General features: G+C 56.5%; 2 protein-coding genes across 7 annotated transcripts; one reads left to right on the top strand and one right to left on the bottom strand.

The window, feature by feature from the left end:
• Nucleotides 1-4094: 4094 nt before the first annotated feature.
• On the top strand, nt 4095-16163 carry PGAP3 (post-GPI attachment to proteins phospholipase 3). 6 transcript variants are annotated; one of them, XR_013996948.1, is made up of 9 exons: nt 4095-4203; nt 4738-5014; nt 6240-6337; nt 7418-7570; nt 13205-13267; nt 14338-14399; nt 14564-14717; nt 14939-15143; nt 15313-16163. XR_013996948.1 is itself a non-coding variant. In XM_081109187.1 (9 exons), the coding sequence occupies exons 2-9, from the start codon at nt 4834-4836 to the stop codon at nt 15362-15364; spliced, it is 951 nt and encodes a 316-aa protein (XP_080965313.1). In that variant the 5' UTR covers nt 4095-4203; nt 4738-4833; the 3' UTR covers nt 15365-16163. The 6 variants fall into 6 exon arrangements, 4 of the variants coding, with proteins under 4 accessions (XP_080965313.1, XP_080965316.1, XP_080965314.1 ...); XM_081109187.1 differs by having other exon boundaries at nt 14581-14717; XM_081109188.1 differs by having other exon boundaries at nt 4121-4314; nt 14581-14717.
• Nucleotides 16164-17739: 1576 nt separating this feature from the next.
• On the bottom strand, nt 17740-19961 carry PNMT (phenylethanolamine N-methyltransferase). The gene is made up of 3 exons (XM_081110237.1): nt 19464-19961; nt 18384-18591; nt 17740-18264 (listed from the first exon to the last, which is right to left on the bottom strand). The coding sequence occupies exons 1-3, from the start codon at nt 19741-19743 to the stop codon at nt 17823-17825; spliced, it is 930 nt and encodes a 309-aa protein (XP_080966363.1). The 5' UTR covers nt 19744-19961; the 3' UTR covers nt 17740-17822.
• Between the last annotated feature and the right edge of the window lie 839 nt (nt 19962-20800).

The following is a 20800-nucleotide window of genomic DNA, read 5'->3' as shown; positions in this document are numbered from 1 at the left end:
CGCAGACAGAAGATCCTGCTTAGCAAGGCAACCTCAGCTTAGTCACCTCAGCACACATGGCTGAAGTGTGGCAGGCAGGGGGGCACCCCAGCAAAAATCCGTTTGCTAGATTACCCTTGTCCCGTTGTTTGTAGGCAGCCCTGCGAGAATGTGTTTACCAAATGTTTGCTCGGTTTTTTGTTTTGTTTATGAATTGCCTACCTTCCCTTCTTTGGCCCCAAATCACATGTATACCTCATTTTGTCCGTCGTCTTTGGAATTTTCATGCTTATGTGAATTCCCTGTGAGCACATATTAAAACTTGACTTTTTTTTCTTGTTAATATGCTGTATATCTTTTAAAAAATTGATTTTAGCCAAAACCGGTTTGGCTCAGTGGATAGAGCGTCGGCCTGCGGACTGGGGGGTCCCAGGTTCGATTCCGGTCAAGGGCATGTACCTGGGTTGCGGGCACATCCCCAGTGGGAGATGTGCAGGAGGCGGCTGATCGATGTTTCTCTCGCATCGATGTTTCTAACTCTCTATCTCTCTCCCTTCCTCTCTGTAAAAAATCAATAAAATATATTTTTAAAAAAATTGATTTTAGAGAAAGAGAGAGGAAGAGAGGGAGGGAGGGAGGGACATCAATTCCTCGTTCCACATATTTATGCATTCATTGGTTGATTTCTGTCTGTGTCCTGACTGGGGATTGAACCCAAAACCTTGGTGTATTGGAATGATGTTCTAACCAACTGAGCTGCCTGGCCAGGGCTCATGCTGTATGTCTTTTGAATTATCTCACCAGTCACAAGTACTAAAAGAGTCAGGGAAAAATTTCCCTCACCCCAACGCTAAGAAGCTTCTAGAAGCATAAAACTATGGCATTCATGATGACCTGATTTAGGGGGGGACAATTCTAGTTTCAAATAATTTTATTCACTGAACCCACATTGTTGTTGTTTTTTTTCTCTTTTTCCTTGCCCTTTGCAGTCAATCATTCTTTAAGATCGAAGATCGACCCATTTCTCTTCCGTCTACGATTTTCCCTGATTTTCCCTCCTGGTTACCCTTTTCCCAGGGCCACCACCAGCTAGGCTAAGCGCCATCAGTTGTCCTTGAAGGAAGCATTCGCCTTTGATCTCCCAGTGCTGCTCTCCTCCCCTTTCAATCCCTACCCCCACCCCTCCTTCTTCCCCTCAACAGTGAAAGTAAATGTTTTAAATAAAAATCAGATCATTTACTTCACTCCAGGGCTAACACACCTCCCAGTGGCTTCCCTTCCCCTAAGCCTTTCACCTTGACCTTCTTTTTTGTTTTTCAAAGATGCTAAGTTTGTTCCTGCCTTAGGGCCTTCGCACTCCCTGTCCACTGAGCCTAGAACAATCTGCCCTGAGGTGTTTGCAGAGCCGGTTCTTTCTGGTCCTGCAGGTTTCGGTTCAAACTGTTACTTTCTCAAAAAGGCTTTCTCTGACCACTCAAGGTAGTCTCTCCGGCCTCCCCACCCCCTTACTTTCTCTCTCTCACTATTACATTATCCAATGATATAACTCGACACTTGTGACCATATACACTTTTTTTAAACATTTTTTTCCTACCCTAGCCAGTTTGGCTCAGTGGATAGAGCACTGGCCTGTAGACGGAAGGATCCCAGGTTTGATTCTGGTCAAGGGTATGTACCTTGTACCTCGGTTTGGTTACAGGCCCCTCCCGGCCTGGCCCTGATCCGGGGCGTGCAGGAGGCAACCAATTGATGTGTTTCTCTCACATTGATATTTCTGTCTTCCCCTCTCTAAAAATCAATGGGAAAATATCTTCGGGTGAGGATTAAAAACAACAACAAAACATTTTTCTTTCTTTTTAATTGATGATATATACAAATGGTACAAAATTTAAAAGGTATAAAAATAAAAAGTGTCCCTCACTTCCTTGTAACCCAGTTTCACTCCTGTCCAGGTGCAACAACTATTTCCACTTTCTTATATGTCTTTCTAGATATATTCTCTAAAATAACAAACACCATATACTCTTATTTTTCTTCACATGAGGTAACATGTATAGACACACAGACATATACACACACACATATACCATTTTCATCTCGCTTTTCATACTTACCAAGAATAGGAATATTTTTCCATGTCAGTGCCTTACGAATCTGCTCCATTCCTATTCATTTTTGTTCAGTATTCCACTGTAACTGAATGGATCTCTCTCAATCAATGTAATCCATTCCCTATCAGCATACATTTAGTTGTTTCTTTTCCTATTGAAAATAACCAACAACGTTGCCATGAATAGCTTCATACTTACACCATTTTGCACTTGTGTAGATATACCTAGGAGAAAAGTTGCTGGTTGAGGGTGATGTGTAATTGATAGCCTGATAGTGCTAAAGTCTCCTGTATGGTGATCACACCGATGAGCTCTTACACTAGCAGTGAAATCATCTTAGTCTTTTGTTTGATACTTGCTTATTGCCTGTCTCCCTTCTCTGACCATGAGAAGTGCTGTAATGTACCCCGCGAATCACAGGAGGACGCCTCAAGAAGTCAAATTAAAGAGTCACATTTATTGCAATCCAGGACTATGAGGGGCCATTCCCCAAATCTCATAGTAATAAGATGGCCGCAAAACCAGACTTATATAGGCAAAGATCACAAAGGTATTGATTACATCCCAGGGTTTGGAATGAGGAACCTGGTTTGCAAAAAAAGCAGTTTAGCCCTGGCCGGTTTGGCTCAGTGGATAGAGCATTGGCCTGCGGACTCAGGGGTCCCAGGTTCGATTCCGGTCAAGGGCATGTACCTTGGTTGCGGGCACATCCCCAGTGGGGAGTGTGCAGGAGGCAGCTGATCGATGTTTCTCTCTCATTGATGTTTCTAATTCTCTATCCCTCTCCCTTCCTCTCTGTAAAAAATCAATAAATTAAAAAAACAACAACAACCTTATAGTGCCTGGCCTGGATGGCTCAGTGGTTGAGCATCATCAACCTATGAATCAGATGATGGTTCATCCCCAGTGTGGGGCGTGCAGGAGGCAGCCAATCATCAATGATTCTCTATCATCACTGATGTTTCTTTCCCCCCTCCTTCTCCCTTCCTCTATGAAATCAACAAAAATATATTAAAAATAAATAAATAAAAACCCTTTTAGTTAATTTGGAGTTCTCTCAAAGAGAGAACCCTGCTTTGTGAGGATTTCACCCTCTTTAAGCCTGTATTTCTTCATACAAACATTCATTCCAGAGTTACAGTAAGGACAGAATGAAATAATGTGTTATAAAAGGGAGATAAGGACACATAGGTAATACCTTAATAAATAAATAAAAAGGAAAACGACTAGTCTAGCAGATGCAAAGTAGCGTTGGCCCCTGATTGTTTCCGATCAGCTCCTGGAAGGGCTGAGGGGTTGTTATGTTGATTTCAGCTGCCCAATCAGTACCTACGGCGCTCAGCTCCAGGGGACACTATACAAATACAGTATGAATGCTGCGCCTGGCTTGCGCGGGAGGTAAGGGCTCAGGAAATGTTTGCTTAATGTGTAAGTGAACGCAATCCAATGGTACTTCCTGCTCATTTCACCTCCCAAGATAAAAAGAAAACGTTGAGTAGGGTTAGGGTGAAGAGAGGAGAGGAGGAAAGTCAGTCATTCACACACACACATTATGCACCTTTTAACTGGGAGGCTTCCAGCTTCACTGAGATGGATGAGTGTGTGAGTGTGTGTGTGTGAGTATGTGTGTGTGTGTGTGAGTGTGTGTGTGTGTGTGAGTGTGTGTGTGTGTGTGTGAGTGTGTGTGTGTGAGTGTGTGTGTGTGTGTGTGAGTGTGTGTGTGTGTGAGTGCGCGTTGATGGAGTGCAGGACGGGGCAATGCTAAGGCAAGTGTCCTGTTCCTAAAGGTGCTCCTCGTTAATCTCCCTTGAAATCGTGCACCTCTCCTGCTTTCAGTGTGCTCTGTCTGAATCGTGCTGGCGAGTTGACAACCCTGGAGTGGCCCCCGAAGTCTTACGTTTAATTACAGCGCTCATTCATTTAAAAACAAACCAACAGCTCGTTCTTAACGCCGGCCTGGGGAAAACGGGCCCCTGTGCGGCACATCGCCCTCCACGTGGTACCGCCCTCCGCAGCGGCGCTTAAACTGGGAGCAGGAGGATGAGAGGGAGTGAGAATCAGACGGAAACAGACGAGACGAAGCCAGGCGGCTGGAGCGGCGCGGCCCTGGGAGGTGGGTCTGGGGCAGAGGAGTGACGGAGACCAGTGGGCAGGGGCCCAGCGGGCAGGGCCTGGGGGTGTTTTATCCTGCGGCACCTGGGAGCCAGGAAGGCATCCCTGGAAGGCAAGTGACACGGTCAGATCTGAATGACTGGAAACGGAGCGCGGACGGGAGGGAGAGGGAGAGGCGGGGAGAGTCGTCCAGAGGCTGCTGAAGCGACAGATGGTCTTCAACCAGCGCTGGCGCTGGTGCTGGTGCCGGTGCCGGAGGAGAGGGCGCGGGAGAGCACAGGTCGGGGGGCAGAGGAAGTGAAGCCCAACAAGGCTGGTGCAGAGACACAGCCCGCCCTCAAACAGAGACCCGGGGGGGGGGGGGGGGGGGACACAAAGACGGATGTAGATAAAGGACCCCTTTACTTTGCGCCTTAATCCACCTGGCGTCCTCCTTCCCTTCACCCAGCCGCCTCTTTATATGGAAATGGGAGTAAAACAAGGGGCGGGGCGGACGCCCACGGAAATCCGGGTACTTTCTTTTTAAACCAAGTAGACGTCAGCGGAGAAACGAAGAAAATCAAAGTACTTCCGGTTACTCCGGATGTGAAGGCTCCCGAGCTCCTCCGCCGGCGGAGGGCCAAGGGGAAGGATGGCCGGGCGGGCCGCGCGGCTGGTGCTGCTAGCCGGAGTGGCCACGCTCGCCAGCGGCTCCCAGGGCGACCGCGAGCCGGTGTACCGCGACTGCGTGCTGCGCTGCGAGGAACGGAACTGCTCAGGGGACGCGCTGAAGCACTTCCGCTCCCGCCAGCCAATCTACATGAGCCTAGCAGGTAAGCCCCGCCCCGTGAGCCACGCCCCTCGCCTTGGCCCCGCCTCTCTCTCATCCCCCGCAAATACCCCTCTGCTACGTCTGAGCCTTAATTTCCTACCCAGGACTCGTTGTGAGTGTGAGTGGAGCCCCAGGATAACGAGAGGCTCATCATTCAGTTCTGTTTTCCCAGAAACTCTCATTTACTTTATATTTATTCAGTCAAACGGGTACTTATTTAATAGTCCAGAGTCCAGGGCCCTGGAATGACACTGAAATCAAACCAGGGTCCTGCCCTTCGATGCTCACAATCCCCATGGGGACGAGTTTCTCAAGTGCAAGGTGCAGGATGACTCGAGCCATAAAGGATCTTTAGATTCAGCAACAGGACCATACAGGGGAGGAAGGATTCCTTTCTAGCGTTGAGGGTTTGGGGGCAGCGATCATCTTAGAACATCTTGAGAAGGAAGGGCTTCCCGAGGGATACACTGCATTTGGACCTGTGGCCATCGTGGGCACCTTCTGTGTGACAGGTGTCAAAATAGTCCATTTAACAACCCTTTGAGGTGGATTCTGATTTTACAGATAGGGAGCTCAGAGAGGTTAAGCGCCTGCCCAAAGTCACACAGCCAGTAAGTGGTATGTAGCATGTCCAGTTCTGGCCCGTTTAACGACAAGTTCGTTCTCTTTACTATCCTTTTCCCATCTAGACAGGGGACACAGAGAAGGAGGCTCTGGGCAGATGAAGGCCCATCCAGAGGCTTAGTTTACTCAGGGAGCAGGATGCATAAAAAGGAGTATTGGGCAATAAAGCTGGAAAGACAACTTGGGGCCTTAAAAGTCAGACTGAAGAATTTGGGCTTTGCTTTTATAGGAGGGAGTTAAGATGGCAAGTGTTCCTCCCTGGTGAGTGAGCACAAACCCTGAGTTCAGGAAAGGCAAGCATAAACCCAGGAATCCATAGACGAGTCCATCAGATGTCAAGATCCTTGTCTTGAGAGAAAGGAGAAGAACCATCTCTGTTTGCTCCCTATACCCCTCCACCCCCCAGAGCGCACACATGCCCCTTTCCTTATGTATATGTCCCATCCCCTATCCATCCAAGCGGGAACCTGGAGTTCTGAGATTTCTTCTAGTTCTCTTCAACCTGCAGATCCTGTTGGCCTGCATTCAAGTGTAGGCCCTATTCAAGCTCTCTCTGTGCCTCCCATACTGGGTAGTTCACCCGGCCAATTTCTCTGTTTCAGGCTGGACCTGTCAGGACGACTGTAAGTATGAGTGTATGTGGGTTACCGTTGGCCTGTACCTCCAGGAAGGTCACAAAGTGCCTCAGTTCCATGGCAAGGTGAGCTGGAGGGTCGGGGAAGGTAGATGGTGGGAGTGTGGTGGGAGTGATATGCCCCCCCCCCTCCAAGTTGGACTGCACAGTCTGAAGGGTGGGGTAATCTGGATTTGGTACAGGTGCCTGTTCTTCTCAGAATACACTGGTTTTCGTATGAGAGTCAGATGGGACCACTGTGTCCTGCCTCTAGATTTGGAATAAGATCTAGGGTCTCCTCAGAGAGTGGCGCTGGGCTTCTTAGAGTTGTTGGATGCCTACCTTGCTGCAAGGACAAATTCCCTCACCTACCCCAGCATCTTCTCTGTTGCTCCTTCAGTAGGAGCCTGGATTAAGATAGCAATACCCCTCCGATTGCCTAGGAAGGAACAGTCTGCTGGTGCCTTTTGATATGATTATGATATGTTTAAAATATATTTTTTATTGATTTCAGAGAGGAAAGGAGAGAGAGAGAAAAATCAATGATGATAGAGGGCGTCAATCTGGGGAAAAGGAGACATATGTAAAACTTTAGACAAGAAAAATTAAAAAATACATACATCAACGATGAGAGAGAATCAGCAATCGGCTGCCTCCTGCATGTCCCCTACTGGGGGTCCATCCCACAACCCAGGCACGTGACCTCCTCATAAGTTGGCGCTCAACCACGGAGCTACACCGGCTGGGCATGATCCGATAATGGTCTTGTTCCAGTCTGTTGTTGGCAAGAATTATTCTCCCCGGTTTGTCACAGAGCAAGCTGTGGCTCAGAAGGCCGTGGTCAGAGGTAGAGGAGGGTTAGGACCACTGTCTTCTAGATGGCAGGACTGTGCTGGTTCTATCACGCTATACTGAGCCACCTGTACTGGCCCACCCAGTCTTCCCAGCGACCAGGCTTACAGTGCCGAGTGCTGGCCAGGATGGAGGGGTGACCCTCAGCCAGGGACTGGGAGGGAGCTGACTGACTCAGCGGGACTGAACCTGAGGCTTTGGCCAGGCCCAGAGCTGAGGAACTATCGATGCAGCAAGTCAAAGCTAGGTTGGGCCGGCTGGGGGTTGCTTGCCCCTCAGCCGCCCCCCCCCCCCACCACGTGTTCCTTTTTTCAGTGGCCCTTCTCCCGGTTCCTGTTCTTCCAAGAGCCAGCTTCTGCTGTGGCCTCTTTCCTGAATGGGCTGGCCAGCCTGGTGATGCTCTGTCGCTACCGCACCTTCGTGCCAGCTTCCTCTCCTATGTACCCCACCTGCATGGCCTTCGCCTGGGTAGGTACCCCGGCAGGACTCGTGCTTTACACCCTCATGCAGGAAAGAGAAACTCTGAGGTCCCCACTCTCCCCCTCTAGGGCTTCCACCCACCAAGCTCCCCCTGTGTTTTCCAGGACCACAGTTGCAGTTGAGGGGTGGCCAGGCCCGGAAAGACAAAGGGGAGGTGCTGAGTCGGGCCTGGCCTTTCTAGCGGAGTCCTAGGCCGGGCTATTTGGGAAGGAAGGCGAGAGTCCAGAAACATCGTTCTTGCCTACAGGAGGAAGCCACTAAAAGCACCAATAGGGCAGCTGACAAACAGAGAAGGGAGATGGTGGTAGGAAGCCACGGGGCTTTCCAGGGGCCCCTCTGGAGAACTTGAAGCAATTGCAACCCTCGCCCCGGCCGGGAAGCAGTGGCAGCCACAGCACTCCCTCTAGCTCCCAGCCTGGTCTTAGAGCACCCGGGGGTGCGGGGGGAGCCAAAATACGTTCCATCTGAGTATCCGGAGGAGGCTCTGAGCTTCACAGTGTGACTGGTCAGAGCTGCCTGTGTAAGCCTCAGGGAAACAGTCTCCACTCACTCACCTTCCTGACATAAAAGCAGCCAATCCTTCACATATTGAGTCCCTACTGTGTGCCACTCGCTTTGTTAGGTGCTGGAGATCCAAACATGTATAAAAAACAGATGGTTCCCTGCCCTCTGGCACCAATCCCACAACTGAATGTAAAAGTTCGGTGGAAGAGAGGTGGTGTAGGGGCATGTGACAGGGGACTAGGTCCGTATGGGACAATCAGGGAAGGCTTCCCTGAGGAAGGGGCATGCAAGGAAAGATCAGAATGGTAAGTGAATGTTAACTAGGTGAGTCTTCTATGGAGAAGACTCGGAATGTGCACAGGCAGGAGAGAGCTCAGGTTATATGAGGACCTAAACGGCCAGGAGGCCTGCCTTGCAGGGAGCCAGGAAGTGGGGTGTGAGCCTGGTGAGCAGGTGGGCCGTGGACGGAGCCAGCCCATGAGGAGCCTGGGGCACATTGGGCGCAGCGGTCGCCAACCGGTGGTCCGCGGGCCACTGGTAGTCCGTGAGGTCCGAAAGGTTGGCGACTGTTGCCTTAGGGCACTTCAGATCTTGACTTGCAAAGCATCAGGAAGCCATGAGGATCAGAGAGAAGGAGTTTCATGAATATATTATCTGGAAAACTCATCTTGGCTGCTGTATAGAGAACAGATTGGAGGGGGCAGAAGTGAATGCAGGGGGCTAGTAGATTTTAATATATTTTTATTGTTTTCAGAGAGGAGGGGAAAGGGAAAGAGATAGAAACATCAATGATGAGAGAGAATCATGGATCGGCTGCCTCCTGCACGCCCCACACTGGGGACGGAGAAGCCACCTGGGCATGTGACTGGAATCGAACCGTGACCTCAGAGGGTCCCAGCTAGTCTTCATGCCTTGCGGTCATTTCAGGATTCCTGTCTGCAGCTCCCTGATTCTCGGAGCTTTCATTCCACTGTCATCTGCCCCTCCGCTTCCTTCCTGCTGGGGTGTCACACTTCCCAGGAATATGTGAGGGTCCTCGGGGACAGAGAGGCGCTGTAAGGTGGGGAGAGGCAGACCCTTGGGGCCTGTGTCTTAGGACGCCCTGCAGAACACTGTTCTGGGGCAGGGACTCCCCTCAGGCCATCGGTAGGCCTTGAGGAACAGAGCATCAGCATCCGCGCTCCCTTTAATGGTCCAGTTTGGATTTTACGCTTGATCTTTCGTCCTGTGTTTGCAGGAGGGAGGGATCCTGCCTGAACGGAGGGTGTGGCAGTGGACTTTGTCCTGGGCTGGACAGTGGGGCTCCTGATTTCTGTTGGGGTGGGGTAGGAAGGCTCCTCACCTGCTCCAGGTTAGATGTTGGGGGGGGGTGCCTTAATCTTTTCCTTTGGGAAGTGGGGAGACCCTGCTCCCAGCAGGACTAATGAAGCATTGAGGTTTAGGTCTGAGCTCTGCTGGGCAGCGGCAGGCTTTGGGGGAGCCCCTCAGAGCTCTGCATACCATGGACCTTTGACTTGATGGCACTGGGAGCCCCTGCTGCCTGCCAAAGCTCAGAGGCCAACCCAGTTCCTTGCCCCTTCATCCCGCGAGGAAAGGACCTCAGGGGTAGGGGTGAAAGTGGGGTCCCAGGAAGGCCCACCTGCAGGGCGATTTGTGTTGCTGGGGGCTGACTGTGCTCTTCTGCTGAGGAAACTTCAAGAAGAGATGGAGATGGGCTGAGGCTGCAGCAGGATGAGGGTTAGACTTCAGGAAGGACTTCCCAGCAATCAGACAAGAGCCGGTGAAACCGGCAATGGCAGGAAGTCAAACCATCCTTTCGGATGGTGTAAAACGCCCACCTCCTCCCCTCTCCATCCACCTCTTCCCCCATCTCTCTCAGGAGTGAGCTGGGGCAGGCTTGCCCTGCGTGAGGCAGGGGGTGAGACACCGTGGCCTCTGGGTGGGGGCAAGGGGCAGGCTGGCAGCAGGCGTCATATTTAACATTCTGCCTCCCCCACTTCTGAGACACCGAGCTATTTAAAGACCCACTTGTCCCCACCACCACGGTGTCAGTGACAGCCCAAGCACTGGGGCTTAGCACAGGGGTCGAATTCCTGACAGATCTGGCTCACTTGGCATCCAACCGGTTTCACGGCTGGGATATTTTTGTCTCAATTTTCTTATTTTCCAACAGACCGAAACAGTCTCCCGCTCTCCCTCCACCCAGCCTTCCCTGTCCCCTTCATTTCCACCCTCACTGGCACCCGGCCCCTGGCCTCCCCCTTCCCTCCGTGTTTACAAGAAGTTCTTGGCGCCTGCTGGGCCAGCCCATCCTCCTCCTGGCCGGTCTGATTGGCCAGTCACCCCATCTGCCTCCCCATTCTACTCGAGCTTGGCTAAGGAGTCCGGGAACAGCGGGACACTTGCATCTGGGGGGCTTTCCCTTCCTTCTGCGTCCGTCCCGCTGTCCACTTCACTTGAGTCTTGATTACAAACTGAGTGAAGGGAACTGGTGTCCTTCAGTGCCTCCTGGTGGGATAGGAGCTCAGGAGCCAGAAGGCGGGGGCTCTTCCCATGGCTGAGGCGTCTGTGTTCTGGGATCAGAGACCCGGGGTCTGACCTGGTACACTGGGACCCTTAAGGAAGAGGAGGATGGGGTCAGGTAAAGGGAAATGGTGGGGGGTCAGCTTGCTGGACGATGAAGGAAACTGACATTTATGTGGCACCTACTGTATACCAGGCCGCAAGTCACAGCAGCCGTTTATTGAGTGGCTTCTCTGTGCCAGGCATTTCGCAGACACCATCCTCAGGACCCTTAGGCAGTGAGTACTGTTATTAGCCCTGTTTTGTAGGTGAGGCAACTGAGGCACAGAGAAGCCATTTGCTATTTAGGGGCTAAGTCAGAACTTGAACCAAGGGCCTATCTCTTGTAAAGGCTCCGACATTCTGTCCCCAGCCTGGAACTGTGGGATGGGCCTGGGCAGCTGTGGGGAGACCGCCTCTTCTCTACCTAGGCTTGCCTGACCTATAGGGAGAGCGGGAGGCAGACTTGGCCTCTCGGGTCTGTGGAGAGCTGTGAGGGTCTCATGCTGGTCATCAAGGTGGGGAGAAACAACACCTCATGTTGTGCCCTGTCCTGGACACTGGGCTGTACACTGCACCTGTGTTACTCCTTAGATCCTTATCAACACTGTTACCATTCCCATTTTACAGATGAGCAAGCTGAGGCCCAGCAAGGCTAAATAGCCTGTCCAAAGACACAGGGAAGGCGGAGCTGGAATTTGAACCCTGGCTGTCTGGCCTCAGGGCCTATATTCTTAATGACACTCTCTTTCCTGAAGAGGAGCTCCCCAGAATGGGACTCTACCCAGTGGAGAGGGGACTTTTCAGGGGTGCAGAGGCAGTTGAACAGGAGACCAAGCAGCCCCCACCCCTGTGCCCTACAGCTCAGCCCTGGCCTTGTGCACCCGCCCCTGCCCTGCTCTGAGTGTTCCAACCGCCACTCAGCTCAGTCTTTTGTCGCCTCCCCCTTCCTGCCGGATTACAAGGAGGCCTGGCTGGCTTCCAGTCCCTTCTGCCTTCCCCTCCACCTCCCTCTCACACTGGCTCCAGGGCCATTCTCCCCAAGGATGTCCCTGTTCCAGGCCTGCCTGGGAGACCTGGCCCACGTGATCACCTGGGTCTCCAGCCCTGGGCCTGCTCCTCTCCCCAAGCTGACTGTGAGCATCACACTTGGTGGGAGCAGCGTCCAAGAAGCCACCCTATTCTGTCCCGTTTCTAGCCTCCAGATCATGCCTCCATTACCGTCCCTGGGGAAGGGGCAGCACGAGGGATAGAACAGGAAATAACCGCACGTAGAATAACCACCTGCCATCAGGGCTGGGAAGGGAGGAAGGAGCACGGGCAGCCTCATCTGTCCCAGGACTTGAGGAGCATAAACAGCGAGATTCAGCCCAGGACCCAGGCCAGACAGGCTGGTGAGGAGCAAGGAGAGCCCTGCGGGCCCCTCGCCATTGTCCTTCCCGTTCTCTCAGAAGCCGCCTGGGGCCTGCAGGAGGGGACTCATCCTCCTGTCTGAGCTCCCGCTGCAGTGCCTGATGGAGAGTGGCTTCTCAGCCTGCTCCCTCGGCCCCCTGCCTGGCCAGTTTTCCTGCTGTCCTGGACCCACGTGAGCCGCTCCCGCCTTTGCCCATCTCTGGCAGGGTTGTCCCACCCTAGCGTATCCCTCCCTGCCTCCAGGGCGTCCCGGCTGGCTGCTGCTTCCTTTGACTGCTTGTCACTGATTTCCCAGCCCTTCCGCCCAGTCCAAGAACGTATGTCGGCCCCAGCCCACCCTTCTTTCAGCTATGTGGGCCTCTGCATGGATACAGCGGTCCCTAAAGAGGTGCCAGCACCAGGCCCACGTGAATGATCTGGGGCTCATTCGCCAGACGATGTGTACTTTCTCCCGGCAGTTAATTTCCAGGAAGAAGGCATCAGCGGCTCCCCTGGGCCCTTGACCACCACGGCCTCTCCAGCCCTGCTCCTCGCTTCTCCCAGAACTCCCACTGGTCCAGCGGGTTGGGCCGGCCCAGCCAGGAGGAAGCTGGGCTCGGGTGGCGGAGCCTCCTCCTCCTCCTCCTCCTCACACTTGGCCCCAGTGGGATCTGCTTCATCTCCCTCTCTTGCTTGCTGGCTCCAGACACACCCCACGCTGGCTCGAGCCCCTCACCCCACCCACTTCCTTCCCGCCCCCAGAGGCTGAGGTCACTGGCTCCCCTGGCCCAGGTGGGGCTGTCTTCACCTGCCAGTTGGGGAAGGAGGCGAGGCCCCCCAGGGCTGTTGTCTTAGGATTGAGTAACCAGGGAATTTGACTTGGCCAGAACTGGTTCCCAGGCCAAGCCAGAAACCTGTGGCGGCTTCAAACCCCCACTCCCTTGGGGGGTTCAGGGGGGAAGCCGGGCCGGAGGGAGCTGGGCCGGTGGGAGGGGAGGGGCACAGATCTGTTTGGTGGGCTCCGGGAGCGAGGGGAAGCACATTGCTCTGCTCTGAAGAGCCCCTTCCCCAAAGTGAGACAGGTGTGAGCTGGGGGCCTGGAAATTTTATGCGGGGGTCTCTCCCTCCTTGGGGGGCCACACTCACCAGCCCCTCCCTCCTCAGGTCTCCCTCAATGCTTGGTTCTGGTCCACAGTCTTCCACACCAAGGACACGGACCTCACAGAGGTGAGCACCCCTCCTGCTCCCTCTCTGCGCCCTGAGGGGTGGGGCGGAGCCGGCTTAGCTTTCCTGCTGACTCTGCCCAGGGAGCCCTGCTCTGTGCCCGGCGTTGTTAACCTGTTAGGGCGCGGGAGCCTCACTCAGCCCTTGTGAGGTAGGTGTGATGATCATTGGCTCTTTTTAAAAAATATATACAGTGGGGCCTTGACTTACGAGTGTCCCGACTAACGAGTTTTTCGAGATATGAGAGCCGTCAGCTAAAATTCGGGTTACGAGCCAGCTTCAGATACCCCACCGCTAGTTGGCGCAGCGAACGTCACAGTGAACGCCACAACATCAGCCCAGCATCACATGTCTCACTCGTTCACAATTGATTTGACATACGAGTAATTTGAGTTACAAGCTCTGTCACGGAACGAATTAAACTCATAAGTCAAGGCCCCACTGTATATATTTTTATTGATTTCAGTGAGGAAGGGAGAGGGAGAGAGAGAGACAGAAACATCAATGCTGAGAGAGAATCATTGATTGGCTGCCTCCTGCACGCCCCCCACTGGGGATTGAGCCCCTGGGCATGTGCCCTTGACCGGAATCGAACCCGGGATCCTTCAGTCCACAGGCCTACGCTCTACCCACTGAGCCAAACCAGCCAGGGCTTGGCTCTTCTTAACTGATGAGGCAGCTGAGCCTTGGAAAGGCGAGATCACATGGCCTGGGTCGCCCAGCAGCGAAGGGGCGCGGAGCCCACAGCTGGGGCTCCGACTGCCTCTGGACCCCGGGGCACGCTCGGATGCTCTGGCATCGAGGCAGGCACCCTCCACCAGCGCCCCTGAAGCTTCTCTGCTGAGCAGTGTTTTAACATTGTGTTATATGCACACACCGTTCAGTCTGTTACCTTCAGAAGTGAAACCGCAAGAGGCAGGAGACAGCAACCACACTGACCATAGGCGGGGCCTCGGCCACCCCTCCTTGTCCCAATCCCCGGTGGGTCCTCTCTGGGCCCTGCCCCCCAGGAAGCCCTGTCCACCTCCTGCTCCCCTCCCACCGGCCCCTCATCCAGCTCTCCCTGTCCTCAGAAAATGGACTACTTCTGTGCCTCCACCGTCATCCTGCACTCCATCTACCTGTGCTGTGTCAGGTGAGCCCACCGTGGCTGCGGGCCCAGGCCCCGGGGAGGGTGGGAGGCCTGCCCAGCTGGCCTGTTGGTGGGAGAGGCGGGCAGTGGCTTCCAGGTACTGATGTTGGGGTGAGGCGATGCCTCAGGGAATGCCACTGGGGACGGGCCACCCTCCATCTGAGCAGCTCTGGATGGTGGGCAGGACTGTGGGGCTGCAGCGCCCAACTGTGGCCAGTGCCTTTCGGGCCCTCCTGCTGCTCATGCTGACGGCGCACGTCTCCTACCTGAGCCTCGTCCGCTTTGACTATGGCTACAACCTGGCGGCCAACATGGCCATTGGTGAGGCAGGGCCGGGGCCCCGGGGGCGGGACAGCTGCAGAGCTGCTGGCGTGGGGGGAGGAGTTGGTGCTGTTCCTAGAGAAGGAGGTTCTAAGAGAGCCTAGGGTGGGGGAAGGGAGAAGATTTGGGGTAGAAGAGGGGAGACTGGGCGGGGAGGCTGGGGGAGCGGGAGGTGGGGGGGTGGAGGAGGTTCAGGGCCTGAGCCTCTCCCCCTCCCCCAGGCCTGGTGAACGTGGTGTGGTGGCTGGCCTGGTGCTGGTGGAACCGGCAGCAGCTGCCTCACGTGCGCAAGTGCATGGCGGTGGTCCTGCTGCTGCAGGGGCTGTCCCTGCTCGAGCTGCTGGACTTCCCGCCCCTCTTCTGGGTCCTGGATGCCCACGCCATCTGGCACATCAGCACCATCCCCGTCCACGTCCTCTTTTTCAGGTGAGTGCCCGCTGCCCAGGGCTCGCCTTCCCCGTGCCCTTCCTCAGGGCTCTCAGGGGAGACAGTTCTCTGCTGCTTCGCCCCCTGCGGTCTGCCTGCACTCACCCTGCCCCGCCACCAGGGGGCGCCCTCGGGCCAGGGCTTCAGTGGCTCCTTCCTCTGCTCACAGCTTCCTGGAAGAGGACAGCCTGTACCTGCTGAAGGAATCGAAGCTGGACTGAGGGCCCGGGAGCGAGCCTGCCCTCGTGGGGACTCTGCTCCCTCCCTGCTGGCTCCTCTCCTCCCCAGCCCTTGCGATGATTTATTTTTTGAACTTAGACTTGAAGGGTGTGGGCCCAGAATCATGTAATAGGCCCACCACCTGGCTCGCCCCCACCTGGCCCTCACAGGCACGTGTTGGGGCCTGGCCTCTGAGCATCTGGGGCTAGAGGAGGGGCGGCCCCTCTGGTTCCTGAACTGAACTGTGTTCTTAGCTCCGCCAAGAGGAGAGCGGTCGGCCAGCCACCTCCTCACTCCCCTCTCCGCCTGGTGGTTGCCAGAGACCTCTGTCCAGCCCCGAGACCAGGTGCCAGGCCAGCTTGGATGCAGTGGGATTTCCTCCTGTTACCCCCGTGCCCTCCTCCAGGGACCACTAGGTGGCACTAGACGCTTGCTCTTTGGCTGCCCATGTTTCCAGGCCCAATGCATTCCACCCCAAGGGGTCTTGAGAGACCAGCAGTTGGAACTGGTGGGAGCAGGCCTGGGGTGAGCGGGATGCTGGGTGGGGCAGTGTGCGTGAACCCTGGCCTGGTGCAGTGTGGAGGCGTGGGGGTGGGGGTGAGTGGCTTTAACGTGTGTTGTTCAGCCCTGGCCGGGGCTTCAAGCTCAGCTGGTTAAAGCGTCATCCCGATGTGCCAAAGTTGTGGGTTCGATCCCCGGTCAGGACATACACAAGAACCAACCAATGAATGTATAAATAAATGGAACAACAAATCGATGTTTCTCTCTCTCTCTCTTCCTCTCTAAAATCAATAAAAATTTAAAAATAAATTGAGTGTGTGTGTTGGGGGAGCAGGCAGGTTAGTGTGGGTTAGGGGAAGATACGTGGACTGAGTGTGAGTGCAGGGGATGTGCCACAGTGAGCGGAGGTTGGAGCAGGGTGAGGGGATTCAGTCACCGTCAATAACCATTTATTGAGCACCAACTCTGCACAAAGCCCCAAGATCTGGCTGGGGGTGTGGGTGTCCAGGCTGTGTGTGTTGGTGGATGTGATTGCCTGGGGCCCCCCTCCCTTTGCAAATCACAAAAGGGCCCCCACTCAACTCCAGATCACCCTCCAGAACCAGAACCTTTGGGAGGCAGAGGGAGGAGGGAAGTGGGGATCCTCTGGGCCCCTCCAGCCTCCCTGTCTCCTCCCCCACTTTGGTGCCAGGCCTGCTGAGCTCTTGAGGCTGGCCTGCCCAGGCCACACTCTGCCTGCACCCTGGCAAAGGTGCTCCCCGCTAGTCGCTGGCAGTCCCGTCCATTCCTGCCCCACAAGGACAATGTGAAGCTCCAGAAACTTCCATTCAAAGGCAGTCTCTGTGATTAGCCCAGGAGCAGGACTCCTTGTCCTGTGTGTGTTTCCCGTGGTCGCCTATGGATTCTGGCTCTTCCCCTGCCACCTTGTCTCTCCTGGGGGCAGGGGCACTCTGCTAGGACTCCAACTGCAGGGACGCGGCCAAGTTTATTTTGATCCTGAGAAGTATTTTAAGGTCGGAGGGTAGCAGGGACTTGCTTAATAAACCAATTTTCAGCCTCACCTGCCCTTATTAAGCTCGTGTGAGAATAGGATGGGCTGGAGCAGTGGTTCTCAACCTCTGGCCCTTTAAACACAGTTCCTCATGTTGTGACCCAACCATAAAATTATTTTCGTTGCTACTTCATAACTGTAATGTAGCTACCGTTATGAATCGTCATGTAAATATCTGATATGCAGGATGGTCTTAGGCGACCCCTGTGAAAGGGTCGTTCGACCGCCAATGGGGTCGCGACCCACAGGTTGAGAACCGCTGGGCGGGAGGGAAGGAGGAAACAGTGCTGGCTGGAGGCAGCGGACAGGACAGGTGGGGTCTCTGCCTCGGTATGTGGGGGTGGGGATGGCAGGGACCAGACACAGCAACAGCAGAGCCCACGGAGCCCCAGCCCAGCTGTGGGGGAGCCGGCGGAGGGAGCTGGTGCTTGTTCTTCCTCTCACTCCCCGGGTCTTGGTTTGTGCCTGGATTGTAACCCTGCCCCTTGCAAGTTCCACTTCAGTCTCCTCATTCCCCCTCCCGCCTCCCCTCTGGTCTGAGCCATCAGGAGTGTCACCTGCCAACAGGATAACAGGACCTGCCGCTGAGTCTGAGAACCAGTGGACTAGGAGGTGCCTGGCACACAGCAGGTGCTGACGGAGGTCCCTCGCACCTAAGCCTTCCTTAGTTTGGGGAAAATGAACGATACAGAAATCTGTGTTCATGGAAGCTTCCGGGGGGAAAAGGCCAGGGTGGGTGCCTCCCACAACCCCGCAACACAAGCGAGAGCTCTGGGCCCTTGTTGCTTCCCAGGAGAGCCACAGACAGCACTGACACGCAGTAGGACAGACATTTCTTTATTAGGTGCCGCCTCAGGTAATAGGGAAGCTGAGGGCTGAGGGCTGCTGGCACTGGGCGCACGGGGGCCTCACACCCCGACCTTCTTCTGGGCCCAGGCAAAGAAGATGCCCTTGACATCGTCTACGCCTGTTCGAAGGTAGGCAGGCATGGTGTAGGTGCGTAGGTCCCGCACCTTGTAGCCGCTACACACCAGGGCCTCCCTCACCTCCTCCTCACACAGGGGCACCACCCCTAGCCGGGCCTCCCCAGCCAGGTACCAGGACTCCTCCAGGGCCCCGATGAGGAGGAGGTGCCCCCCAGGCCTGAGCAGTGTAGTGATGTGGTCCAGGGCCCGCTGGAAGCTGGCAAGGTCAGGGCTCACCGCCTCCAGGCAGAAGGTAGAGACCAGGGCATCGGCAGGCAGGGGCGCCAGGCTCCCAGCGCCCAGGGGCTGGGGCTGGTGCACGTCGACGGGGAGGACCCGCTTCACCCTCGCTCGCAGCTGGCGCTCCTTCTCCTGCCATGACTCCCTGCAGGGACAGAGGGCATCGTCTGGCCCGGCTAGGACGCCCCAGGCTCAGACCTCTGTTGCCCTCCCCGCACACTCCATGGGCAGCCCCCTGCCAGACCCTCGTGCCCTAGCCCTTACCCCTTGTCCTCAATGAGGCAGACGTGCCGGCTGTACCCGCTCCAATCGAAGGCCCCAGGCTCCTCCCGCAGCCACAGCCCCAGCTCCTGGCGGTTCGCCTCCAGGAAGTCTGTCATGGTGATGTCCTCGAAGTGGGCGCAGGCGCTGAGCAGCTGGTACACGGTGGGGCCTGAACCAATGTCGATGAGGGTGTGTCCAGACACCTCACCTGGATGGGGCAGAGGAAGAGGGTCCTGGTGCCTGCCTGGCCCTGCTTCTCCCTCCCTCCTCTCCTTCCCTCTGTCCCCCTCTTCCTTCTTCCTCTGTGTGTCTCTCTCTGGAAAAAGCATTGGCTGTGGAGTAGGACTAACCAGAGTCCTAAAAACATACGGCTTCAGCGTTTGGACAGGTTCAAGCCTCGGACTAAAGAGAGGGCAGCGTCCTCTCCTGGCAAAGCCACGTGCAAGTCCCAGCTTGGAGGGCAAAGCCCTCCCAGCACCATTAGAGCCAAAGGCTATTGTAAGCTGGACCTTATGGTCCGAACCTGTGGTCCCAGGTGCGAGAGGTGCAGCAAGTGCTGCCAAAACAAAGCTTGATCGAGTTCAGGTGCATGTAATTGAGTACATTCGAAACCAGCGAGAACATTGTAAGCTCCCCCTTACTTTGCCGCGTGGAATCTGCTATAAAATAAAGACCGGCTTGCAGGCGGCGGCTGTCTCTCCATCAGAGAGCAGCGTCCCACCCAGACCCAGCTTTCTTCTCTTGTCTGTCTGCTTTAATCCTTCACCGCCGAGGACTGTGCTGGACACGGCTCAGTACCTACCTCCCAGGGGGCACTCAGTGGGGTGCGGGCCCTTCCTCCCAGGTGTCTCTTTCTTCCCCAATCCCTGTCTCTATTTCTCCGTCCCTCCTGCTCTCTGTCCCGCACCGCCCACCTCCCCTCTCAATTCTGAGCATCCTCCCGCCCGGGTGGGTCTCTCCTGTCGCCCCTCTCCCTCTTCTATTTTCGCCTCTGAACTCCCTGCTCCTGGGTGCGCACTGGCTCTCCCACGCGCCCCTCGGCTGCCTGCGGGCCCCTGGTCCCGGGGGGCCCCCGCGCACCTGTGGCGAAGGTCTGCGCCAGGCAGCGCAGCTTCCAGGGCCCGACGCCGTCGGCCACGCTCAGGTCCCCCCGCGGGGGCGCGTAGTTGTTCCGGAGGTAGGCGCCCGGCTCGAAGCGCTGGTAGGCCGCCGCCACCTCCGCGAGTCCCGGGTGCGAGTCCCGGGCGGCTCCCGCGGCGGGACTTGGGTCTGCCATGCTCGCCATGCTCCTCTGCCACCGAGGCCCCCCGGTGCCCGCCGGCCGCACGGCCCCTTTATCTGCGGTTGGACCCCCGCCCATCCCTCCGCGGCCAGGGGTGCGGCGGGGCGGAGCGCGGAACCGCCCGGGGCCACGCGCGCTGCGCCCCCCTCACCCCATCCATCTCCGTTAGCGTCCCGGCCGCAGACACGGGTGGGCGGCGGCCACCGCGGGGACATGTGTCCCGCCCCCGCTCACGTTTCCTCCGCCGCCCGCCACGCTCTGCCACCTGGACTGCTCCCGGCCCGCAGCTAGGCTTCCCGCCCCGTCACCCTGCGATCCCCACCCCGCCGGCCCCGCGCAGCCCCCGACGCTCTCCTCCCGCCCCCACGGCCATGCACCCCTCTGCCCGGCCGCCATCCCTTCTCCCCCGTCCCCCGCTCAGCGCTCTCCATCAGGGCCCAGCCCCCCGCGGGGCGCCCCTTCCCCGGGACGCCCTGTCCAACACCCACCCCTCTCCGTGGTAAGGTCGCCCCACGCCCTCCTCCAGGCCTCCCTTTCGCACTTTCCGACCCCTCCTCCGTCCCCCGGCGCCCTCCGCCCTCCGCCCACCCCCACTGCGCACAGGACAGTCCGTCCCGGCTTCGCTGGGGGCGCCCGGGGCCCAGAGCGGAGCGCGCCCCGCCCGTGCGATGCCGGCCGCGATAGGAGCGCGAGCGGGACTAATGCACTTAGCGGAGCCACTTATCTGGGGGCGCCGGGGGCGGAAGGCTCGGGACGTTCCGGTCCCGGCGGGGCGCGGGCCCCAGGTGCGGGCGGGAGCGCGCAGGGCCCTCTCCAGGCTGCGAGGGCGCCGGGGGCACGGCCTCGGCCTCTGGGCCCAGGGATCTGGGATCCCGCTGGTCTTGGGTGGCTGCCCCCTCTCCCTCCCCAGCCCCCTCCGGGGGTCGGGGCCAGGCTGCCAAGATGCCAAGATCTCCCCTTAACCTCCCAACAGGAAGTGGATGCCGCAGGCGAGCTCCAGGGTTTTCCTGGCGTGGGACCCCCAGGGGTCAGCCCAGTGCCCCTGCCCTGGGCAGGCTACCAGCCCCTGGCCTGCTCCTTGCAGGCAGCCAGATTGGAACACGAGTCACCACAACAGCTGCAGGGGGCACAGACA

This window comes from Myotis nattereri (assembly GCF_964212035.1).
Source record: "Myotis nattereri genome assembly, chromosome: 16".
NCBI lineage: Eukaryota > Metazoa > Chordata > Mammalia > Chiroptera > Vespertilionidae > Myotis > Myotis nattereri.
Note: the sequence above shows the minus strand (reverse complement) of the source record. Positions and strands in the feature narration are given on the sequence as shown.